General features: G+C 37.1%; 1 protein-coding gene across 10 annotated transcripts in view; it reads left to right on the top strand.

Annotated features, from left to right (window-relative positions):
• The window catches only part of LOC107600129 (autism susceptibility gene 2 protein-like), a 336,166-nt gene that overhangs the window by 86,324 nt on the left and 238,669 nt on the right, over window positions 1-11,173 (top strand). For all 10 annotated transcript variants that reach the window (XM_016291922.1, XM_016291926.1, XM_016291925.1 and 7 more), the window contains exon 2: window positions 4,660-4,857. In XM_016291922.1, coding sequence (XP_016147408.1) covers window positions 4,660-4,857 — 198 coding nt within the window. The remainder of the gene's footprint in view (window positions 1-4,659; window positions 4,858-11,173) is intronic.

Genomic DNA, 11,173 nt, shown 5'->3' with positions numbered 1-11,173 from the left:
AAATAACACTGCATAGTCTTCACTGTATAAATTAAATCTAATAAATCTGTGTTAAAGCTACAAAAGTGATTTTTCTTTTTGTTGTTTGATTAACATTCATAACACAGAAAGCCTCAGGAACATTAAACTACTGTTACACATCCATTTTCGTTCTCAGTTGTTTACCTTCACCTACAAGGATACTTGCAGAGCACAGTATTTCAGGCACAAATAGACACAGAAGTGAACAGAATTCAGTGTTCACATGCATCTGCGTGGCTCTTACCGTGTCTACACCGGACGCGAGCGGCGCGACAAAATGCAATGAACCCATTATAATCAGTGATGCTGTCTACACTGGATGCAGCGCAACATGACAAATCCCCGAAAGTAAACTGATGCCGTGTTCTCTTTATGACGTACTGACACAAAGTTCAAATGATTGGCAACAGTCGCTTTGTTTGCGTCCAGTATAGACAGACTTTGGGGCCGTTCACATGTCGCGCCTAAAAATGCATGGGAAAACGCCAGTCGCGCCGCTTTCTCCTCCTTTCCAAAGCGCTCGGGAGCTTGCGCTTTCGTGGTATCTACCGTTGCTAAGCAACCGTGACCTGCACTCTCCACGACGGCGCGGAAGTTTCAACAAAGGATAAATGGATTTCCAGCACTGAAAATCGCGAGCAGTAGCTCTGCTACTAAATGTATATAAAATGGGTATCTCTGTAAAGAAAACAATCAGTATAAATATAACGATCAGTAGCCTATACTAAATATCGCACATCCTGCGATGTGACTATCGCGGATGCGCACATCGCGATATCGATGCTGAAACGATATATCGTGCTTGTGCAGTTTTACCTGTATTGCCCAAAACAAATTTCCCTTGTGAGGGACAAATACAGTAGACCAAATAGAATATGGTCATGCAGAATGTGCTTTATAAGTACTAATAAACAGCCAATATGTTAATAATAGTCATGCTAATAAGCTAAAGTTAATAGTGAGAATTGGGCCCTATACTAAAGTGTTACCAAAAAAACAAATAAGTGCTGTTCTTTTGAACTTCGTCAGAGAATCCTGAAATAAAAATGTATCATGGTTTATTCAATAAAAAAATATTAAGCAGCACAACCATTTTCAACATTGATAATATTATATGTTTCTTAAGCAGCAAATCAGCATATTAGAATGATTTCTGAAGGATCAAATGATGCAGAAGACTGGAGTAATGACTGCAATTCAGCTTAAATAAATTACAAATAAAAAAATATATATATTCAAATAGATTATATTCATTTATGCTTTATTTTTTATTTACTATGTTTTATTTTAAAAATGCAGCCTTGGTGAGCATATATTTAATATTTATATATCTTGTCTTGTAACATAGTCCATGTATATAGTACACAAATGATGACACACTCTTCTTCTTTTTTTTCTCTCGTTCAACTCTTCCATTAAGCCACCACAACCACATTCTCAAAACAGCTAAAACTGCTATTGAAAGACCTGAACACACAGACTGTCTATCGTTTTCTTCTCTTTTATTCAGAGGAAGCCACTGTGTCATTTGATCAATATTTAATCTCTTTCGCATCTCCTGCTGTGGCTGCTAAAAGGCAGATCAGGTTAACTCCTCTGAACTATTGATATTTATTCTTTTGGACAGACTTCATTGTTCTTCGAGCTTATAGCTCATTTCTTACAAATATGTTCTCTATTTGGTAGTGCATGATTTCATACTCATTTCTGTTACAGTATAGTTCCCTGCTGATTTCAAGTCTTTGTAACTTTGTAACATATCACTCTCGCATGCTCTTTCAACATGGATGTGTTTATTGTTTTTTATGTTATGTTGGATTCAGTCGTGGATGAAAAGGAACAGTGGATAGTGAGCGTAAGCTGACTAACCACTGATTTCCTGTAGTGGTTTATGTTGCCAGATATTCCTGTGGAAGCGCTGGTTGCCAGATTGTAGGACATGCTTCTTGACCAGATGCAGGTGGTTTAGATGAGTATGATGGAATGGAATAAACTCTTTCCCTCTCCCACCAAATCTCAGTGGTTTGTCATGTTTGCTCTCTGAGGCCTTGTGGTCATTCAGAGTGAGCCGTTCTAATTTATACCACATGACCCAGCATTCACCAGCGATTCGAAATACCAGAATCTTTCCAGATGCTGTTAGATTTTCTTTGGTTTTGTTATGTTGCATGTTCACTCTTGACCCTCTTTGTTTGTGAAAGATTAGTTTGTAAACGCATGGTGGGTTTCTTAACTGAAGCTTATTATTTGCATCATTTCAACTGTGATGACCTTTGAAAATCTATTTTACTCATGGTTTAAAGAAGAAAAAAAAGTTTATATGCTGTATCTTGCCTGAAAACTGACAGCAAAAAATTATTTCCATGACAGTTAGCGCTGACTGAAAGTGTGACCAAACTGGTACAAACAAACGTATAATAATTTTTCTTGGTATTTCAATGGGGAAAAAATTGGTTTATACATTGCGTTTTTTTTTTAAATTCCATTGAATTAAAAACTTTTTTTTTTTTTTAAATATTTTTATAAATTGTGTTTTATTTTAATTAACTTTATGATGTTATTTTTTTAATCAGTTGTATTTTATTTGTTGAATAAACTTATATTTTGGGCTATTCTGCTTGACTGTAAATAGCATATGCTTTATTAATAAGGTGTGTACTGAATTTGGTCTTCCAATCAATGTCTCTGTTTTAGTACATTAAGCCATGTTAAGCCTTTCAGAATGTCCCAAAACGGTGCCTTGAATTAAGCACTGACCGTATTTCTTTAAACTTTAGTCCAAGTTCAAAATAAAACTCTATGAACCTCTCCACATACGGAGGTGTTTGGACCACTGCAAGCTGTAAAGTAAACATGAAGTGTTTGTCAAAACTCAACAGGGTTTGCGAACAAACACAAAAAGTTTGTGAGCGAACACGTATATATTTGCGAATGAACGCAAATATCTTTGCGATAGAATGCAAATGTTTTGCAAGCGAATGCAAAGTTTCTCGGGGGAATGCAAAAGTTTTGCGAGAGAATTTTTTATCCTGTGATTTTTTTTTCACCACCTGTCCTGCAGAGTTTAGCCTATTTTCAAAAATTGTGGAGTGTTCCTTTAAAGCAGTGGATGAAAAATTCACTCCTTAATTTGAAAAGCCTACTTTGATATTCTGTGGCAAACATGTCTATATACATGTTTATTTTCAATGCGTTTATTGCTAGCGCAGTAAAAATAGACATAGCACGAGTAATTCACGTGCGATGTATCTGGTTGCCGTGACAGCATCACGCATATAGTGCCATACCACCCAGCTCTAAGCTTTCCTATTTCAGGCTTTATGTCCTCTGGATGTCCTGAGTCTGATGGGTCATCGATGAAGGAGACTTTAAAAAAAATAAGCCCCTGATTGAATTGAATGTCCTGGTGAATATTACCCTACAGAGGCATAGATAAGGACAGAGGTGCATGATCTGGTTATCTATAAACATAAACCATTCGTTCCATTTGTTTAGGTTTGGATATTTTCAGTGAATTAACATACTTTTAATTGCTAATGTTTCAATGTAAATAAATGCCACAAAAAGCCATTGCAACAAAACATTATGGAGGTATAAATTGTTATTATTGTTTTTTTTTTGTGAAAATTCATACCGTGCATGATTCTGAATGTTTAACCGAAAAGTGTGTACAATCTTGTACACAATCTTACTCCAGTTATGTTTAATTTCATCTTCAAATGCATTGATTTGTTTTGATATTTTGCTGTGCTCTTTGACATGTTGCAAATGTGTCTTTATTTATATGAGCTGAACCCATGTGTTTTTCCAACTGTGAGTAGCTGTAGTTCATTTAAAAAGACAAGGTCATGTTACAGAGCTGTATAGTATTTTGACGTGTTTTTCTCGTTGAGTTTTGCTTGTAATCACACAATAATTGAGTAGAAACAGAGAATGATATCAGACTTACTGGAATAGTCACCCTATGATTATCATGGAGAAACATGAAACAGATGCAGGGCTTTGGGAATGGCTTTTCTTTTCCTTTTTTTCTCTCTTCCACTTCTTTATTGTATCTTCTCTACTTCCTCCGTCTTCCTCTTCATTTCCTTTTTTCCCCTCTTCTACTTCCTTTCCTCTTCCTTTTCCTTTCCTTTCTGCTTCTTCTTCTACTACTTCTTTTCTTCCTCTTCCACTAATTTCCTTTTTCTTTTCTTCCTCTCGTTTCTTTCCTTCTTTTTCCTCATTTCCTACTTTCCTCTTATTCTTCCTTTTCTTTCCACTTCTGTCTGCTCCCCTCCTTTTCTTTCTCTCTTCCCTTTCTCTTTGCTCTTTCTTTTCCCTTTTCTGCTTTCTCTCCACTTAACTCGCTTCCTTTTTCCTTTCCTCTCCTCTCCTCTCCTCTCCTCTCCCCGCTCCTCTTTTTTTGCTAATTTCTGCTACTTTCTTTTCCTTAATCCTTTTTGCTCTTTTCCAACTCCTATCCTTTCTCTCTTCCCTCTTCCTTTTTCTTTCCTCTTCCTAGTCTTTAAAAGGTGTTTGATGTTGCTATGCATATAGATGTGTTTTGCAGTAATTGAACTGATATCATGAACCTCTCACCTGCAGAGAAAGTGGATATCATCTCTCATTCTGTCCTTTTCATTTTCCTCCTATCAGAACAAGAATGTTTCGGTTAAACTGGAAAAGAAGAAATGGGAGGAGATTGTAGTTAAACGAAAGAAGGAGGCCGAGGAGAATGTGCCCCCTGACATAGACGAAAATGGCTTCGGCAATCTGGCCACCAGCATGGGGCGAGACCAGGAGCGGGTGAAAGATCGTCTGCTGAAGAACACATACTCCAAGAAGAGCAAACGAGTGAGTCTGTCATCTCTTTCTGCAGGCTAAATGATGGAATGCTTGATGGACAAGAGCAGCGGCGCTCAAAATCCATGTGATCTTATACCTGTTCCTGAGTGTTGACGGCTTTGACCGGTGTTGACCAGATTAATGTGGCCATTGCAGTCATTACTGAATGCCTGCTGTTTCTGGAAGGGTCCAGTGAGGTGTGTGCATATGAATGTGACAGCAGTACATCAGCGACTGACGGATTACTGGTCTAGAGCTGTGGTATAGTGTCGCACAGTGTGCTGTCAATGACCAAGAAGAACAAAATATAACCATCTCTCGCTTCCTGTATCCATTTTATCTCTCCCTTGTTTTGATTTATTTGTAGCTTTTCTTGATAGTTATAGGGTTGAAGCAGAGAAAATGGGATTGGAAAATGTCACAAGCCAGATTTGAACTCAAGTTGCCTTCATGAGCACCAAAGTTTATCTCTTTAGTTACCTAGATTATTCGATGTATATTTTTGTCTTATCGGTATCCGTTGTTCTGTCTATCTCTCTAGCTATCATTCTGTCTATATCTTTATCTATCGTTGTTATTCTATCTATCTATCTAGCTATCATTCTGTCTATATCTTTATCTATCGTTGTTATTCTATCTATCTATCTATCTATCTATCTATCTATCTATCTATCTATCTATCTGTCTATCTGTCTATCTGTCTGTCTGTCTGTCTGTCTGTCTGTCTGTCTGTCTGTCTGTCTGTCTGTCTGTCTGTCTGTTGATCTTTTGTATCTATCAGTCTGTCTGTCACTCTGTCTGTGTGTCTGTCTGAATGTCTAGCTGTTGTTTTGTCTAGCAATCATTCTGTCTGTTTGAAGTGCCAGTGACAAACTTTCCGAAAGTGTATAGTGGTTACTACACCCCTGGTGCTAACAGATAATTGGCTAACAGGCCATAACTACAACCCATGATCTTCTTTCCTTCCTTACTCTCTGTCTTCTGTCACTCCTGCCAAGTTTTCTAAAAAGACAGCTTTCTGACACCATGAGGAGCGATAGAATATTATCAGGCCATAATAAAAGCAAAATGGACAGACAGAGCATGGTTCATCCTGCGTCTGTCACTTGCCTCTTCCCAGAGCCATCTTATTACCCTCCCCTGAGGACTTCTCCATCACTGTAGCCCAATGCATATAAAGCAGCCTCTCTCCAGATGGGATCTCTCTCTGATCACGGGCCTTTGTGCGTTCGCTCGCACTGGCAGCGCGTTTAAATGCAGTGTGTTCTAGCCCGCGTGGGCGTCTATCAGACTCTCATACACCCGCTGGCATCTCCGTTTCCCTCTCTGATCAGAAATAATGGGGAAAAAAGAAACCACTTTCATATTGCTGTAATTGCAGAGCGGAAGGCTCTCCACAAAGCAGCCATCTGGACGGGGAGAGACTGTGAATGCGCATGGGCCGCTGTTGTGTGTGTGTGTTTATATTTCCTAGCTGGAGAGATGCAGAGGGACACACACAGCATGTCTCTGATCAGCGTGTCGGGGCTTTTGATGCACAGCTCGGCTTGATTTCTGTTTCTGAACAGCCGTGATCACACTTAAAGGCAGATTCATCAAAGCATTTAAACGTTAACTTTTTTTTCACTCATGCAACTCATAATGAGTGAGTGGAGCGTGTTCAGTGACTCAGCTAGTCATATGCTGTCTTTTTTTTAAATAGTAAATCATATCTCCATGCAGTGCAGCATGCATTCCACACTAGCCCACAGCACCTGATTGAGGCATATTTCTATGTATCTATCTGTATGTCTATCTCCTGTTCTATCTAATTTTCTGTCATTCTGTCTATCTTTCTGTCATTCCTTCTGTCATTCTATCTTTTTATCGTTCATATCTGATAGAAAGTATGATATCTGATTGAGGCATCTATGTCTGTCTGTCTGTCAGTCGTTCTATCCATCTGTCATTCTATTGATCTGTTCGCCTATCATTCCGTTGTTTGATCTATCATTCTATCATTCTGCCCTTCCATCTATAGTTCTGTCGTTCTATCTATTGTTCTATGTTTGGCAGATGAATAACCCTTTTAATTTATGGTAAAGTTATCTTTATATATATATATAAAAAAACAATATAAGTCTGTTGTAAGTCCCTATTTAGATAGCTAAGTAAACATCTGTCTGTGTGTGAGAGACAAGCCAAATACTGTTTGACTGAGTGTACTAGGAACACACACACAAACACTTGTATGTTAACAGTGATTGGTCTGTTGCTGGATCCAGTGTCATTGTTCCCTGAAGCATCAGTATTAAATCTAGCACTGACTGCCTCATACCGGTCTGAGAGAGATGGAGAGCGAGAGAGAGCACCCACCAATTACACAGAAGTACAAAACTGCATGCTTGTTCATGATGAGCTCATGTAACTCTAGGGAATCTTTTCCTTTCTGCTTTCATGGCAGAAACTCCATTGTGCGAAGTTAAACTCATAGCTGATCCAGTAACCGTTGTGCTCTCTGATGTGCTTCAGGTTATCACTCCTCAGGGCACATCACCCACAGCAGTGCTGAGGGCCAGGACACAGCTTACACAGGAGAAATATGGAGATCTTAGCCAAATATCTCTCACTCATATGTACGCTGTAGTGAGGGGTGGTGTAACCTGTTAGTTAAGGATATGGGCAGCTAACCGTATGGATGTAGGTCACCGCAAGTGATCTACAAAGTATTGCCATTGTGCCTTAGACACTTAACCTCAAGTTCCTCTGTCCTCCCTGTAATTACTGGAAGCTTCTGCTTGAGTTACAGAAGCACCAGTTAAAGGGCAAATCAGATTAGATAAAACTGTATAACTTTACACAGTCTTCTTAAAGCTGAAGTGTGTAATTTTTCTCTCCTGCCCCAGCTTAATATGCAGAGACTTATATAAGTAAGCCATTTGTATGTTGATTCCATCAAAAAAGTGAAAACACTGACTCTATCAAAACGTTACTTACGTTAGTTAATTGTTTAAAATAATTGCAGATGTTATTCTTGCAGTTCTGTATTGATGATTTTAATGGCACAGAAATTCCACACTTCACTTAATATGACTGAATTACATGTTTTTGTACATGTTATATATATATATACAGTTAAAATATCTAAAATAAAAATAATTGAACAAGGTTAATTTACTTGTGAAGCAACACTGCATAAGATATTAAGGCTTGTTTTTAGAGATTGCATCTTTAATATGAGTGTATTTTGTCTTACTGCACTGGGAGATTTTATTTTGTATTTTTTGTGGTTTTAAGTATAAACAAGCTGAAAATATCTGAGTGCAGTAAGACACAATACACTTATTCAAGATACTATGAAAACTTATTATCTTATGCGGTGTGCATAAGTGTGGCTCTCCAAGTATATTTATCTAGTTTAAAGGATCATTATATGTTTTCACTGGATAAGTCAAAAAGGCTATTTAAAAACCTCATTAAGTAACTGTTTGCAGCGTACTAGTATAACTGTTCATACATTATGCAACATGCAATTTTATGTAAACAATGTGAAGTATTACTGTAGTTTATCAAGCATAGGCCAGTCAAGCATAGGCCAAATCTGTTGATACCCGATCTGCTGATTGTGTCCTTTATTTGCATTTATTTAATAAATTTTTTTGTAGGCAGTATTAGCACAACATTAATTGAGCCAGGCAAATAGTGTTTCGTTTTGTGAATGAGACCTAATCTGTGTTTGCATTGTAGCGAAACATGGATTTAATACAACACTTATTTTGTATTTTTTGTGGTTTTAAGTATAAACAAGCTGAAAATATCTGAGTGCAGTAAGACACAATACACTTATTCAAGATACTATGAAAACTTATTATCTTATGCGGTGTGCATAAGTGTGGCTCTCCAAGTATATTTATCTAGTTTAAAGGATCATTATATGTTTTCACTGGATAAGTCAAAAAGGCTATTTAAAAACCTCATTAAGTAATTGTTTGCAGCGTACTAGTATAACTGTTCGTACATTATGCAACATGCAATTTTATGTAAACAATGTGAAGTATTACTGTAGTTTATCAAGCATAGGCCAGTCAAGCATAGGCCAAACAGTTTAAGCTAATCTGTTGATACCCGATCTGCTGATTGTGTCCTTTATTTGCATTTATTTAATAAATTTTTTTGTAGGCAGTATTAGCACAACATTAATTGAGCCAGGCAAATAGTGTTTCGTTTTGTGAATGAGACCTAATCTGTGTTTGCATTGTAGCGAAACATGGATTTAATACAACACTGCCTGGTTAAAATGAATAACAAGTGGTTAGAAATAAGATGGAGGTTTATACATTGAAATACAGTGCACACAAGTGTACAGTCATCTCATTCAATGTGTGCATGTCAGACGGTGAAACTATTTTGATCTGAGAAAAGTCTAATAATTTTTTCTCAGTTTATTGATTTGCATGTAGTACATGAAAACATGAAATAGTTATTGTATAAAAAACAATTTCTTGTGTACTGTGATCGGAGGCTGAAAGGAACATGAATCAATGCCTCTCAATTTTTAAGAGAGAAACATAGAGCAGGCCTACTTCATTTGAGTTTAAAATATCCTTGTCTCACTGCACATTACTGTAAACAGAACAGAGTATGCACAGAAAATTGAGAATAACCTTGAATGCACACACATCAATGTTCAGTTTCCATTTTTGGGACCGATTTTTGTAACAGGTTGATTAGATCTTTCTCATGGATTGCTTACTCAAAGCATTTCTGGCCTTTTAAGCTGAAATTGGTTCAGTATTGCACAGCCCCCTGTACAATTTATGTCCTACAGTATGTGACGTATTCTTCAAACGCTCACTTTGTCTAATAGCAGCTGAGAGACTGAAAGGGCGAGCTGTAATTTCACCCAGGCTCAGATGTCTGACGATAGGGATTTGCCCACCGCAGCACTTGCAAGGTTGTGAATTAGCTGCCCGGCCTGTATTAAACAGCCAGAAACTATGTTTGAAGTACTGCTCATTGCTCAGTCTTATATGTGATGATTTCTCATAGTTATGCAACAACGAGCACTGAGAAATGCAAACGACCAAAGTGTGAAAAAGTCTGTCTGGTTTAGTCTGTAGTTGAACTGTTAAAGAAAGAGGTTAGAGTTGGCATGCTAAGTGCACTTTCGTTCTGTTTTAATGCTGACAGCTTTACACTTGGTTTCCTTTTGCAGTTTTGATGTATGTTGGTTACGCTGAGCTGAGACTTTGTGTTTTCTAAATGTGTATTGTAGTGTGAAAATATACTTTACTCTTAACAGTTTAGTAGTCAGACAACAGTTCAGTTCAACATCAGTTCGCACTGTTCAAGATCTAAATGCTTAGATTGTGGTGTAGTACAGGAGCTGGATCGTATTGAAAGCTGGAATGTGGAACCGTTGGTACTTAGCTAGAGGATAGCGTAGCTTCAGAGGTGATTTACACACCAGACAGTTTAAGGAGGAGGAGACGGACCACTTGTAAGAATTTAAATTGGAGAAACTGTACACCTTAATATAGTAGTTATAGAACTTACTCAGGGTAGCACTATATTTAATTTTTTGACAAGAACGAAAAAAAGGCTGAGGGATAGAAGTACAAATATGTGATATAGGACCTTTATGCAGTGCTTGCCATTGTAAAGACTGTAAATCTTTGACAGCCTTGTTTTCATTCGTGTTAAAGTCAGTGTGGTGTTTAACCTCATTAAGGCATTGATATATGCATCATCTGTTGATTTTTTTCTCTCAAATGTGTGATTTACTGTACAGTCTGTACCAGCCTGAAAAATAAACTTTACCATAGTTGTCATAATGTAATACTCATTTGAACTAATTTATTAAAATGTTTGGAGAAATGTTTGATCTTTCTCCATTTAGACTCAGAGAAGTTGTACTTGAATGCTAATTGTCTTTCATTATAACACCCCTGACAGCTATTTTCTCAGTTGCCCGCTGAGTAACTAGCTTAAAACTAAAGTTTTCTCTGTTGCTGAATAATGTTTCTTTCTTTCTTTCTTTCTTTCTTTCTTTCTTTCTTTCTTTCTTTCTTTCTTTCTTTCTTTCTTTCTTTCTTTGGTTTTAATCCTACTTACCCAAAGTTGAATAGTAGTATATCACGGTTTGCAAACAAATATTACAGTAAGCAACAAACACTGGTTTCAACATTGATAATATTAAGAACTGTTTCTTGAGCATGTCTATGTACATACATTTTGCATTGTTTGCTGCTAATTGTGTTGGCTCTTATGCTCATACAGTATATAGGCATATATATATATATATATATATATATATATATTAGGGATGCACCGATATGAAAATTTT

Source organism: Sinocyclocheilus grahami, unplaced genomic scaffold, assembly GCF_001515645.1.
Source record: "Sinocyclocheilus grahami isolate Dianchi unplaced genomic scaffold, SAMN03320097.WGS_v1.1 scaffold278.1, whole genome shotgun sequence".
NCBI lineage: Eukaryota > Metazoa > Chordata > Actinopteri > Cypriniformes > Cyprinidae > Sinocyclocheilus > Sinocyclocheilus grahami.
The sequence above is the reverse complement of the archived record's forward strand: the minus strand, read 5'-3'. Positions and strand labels throughout refer to the sequence as shown.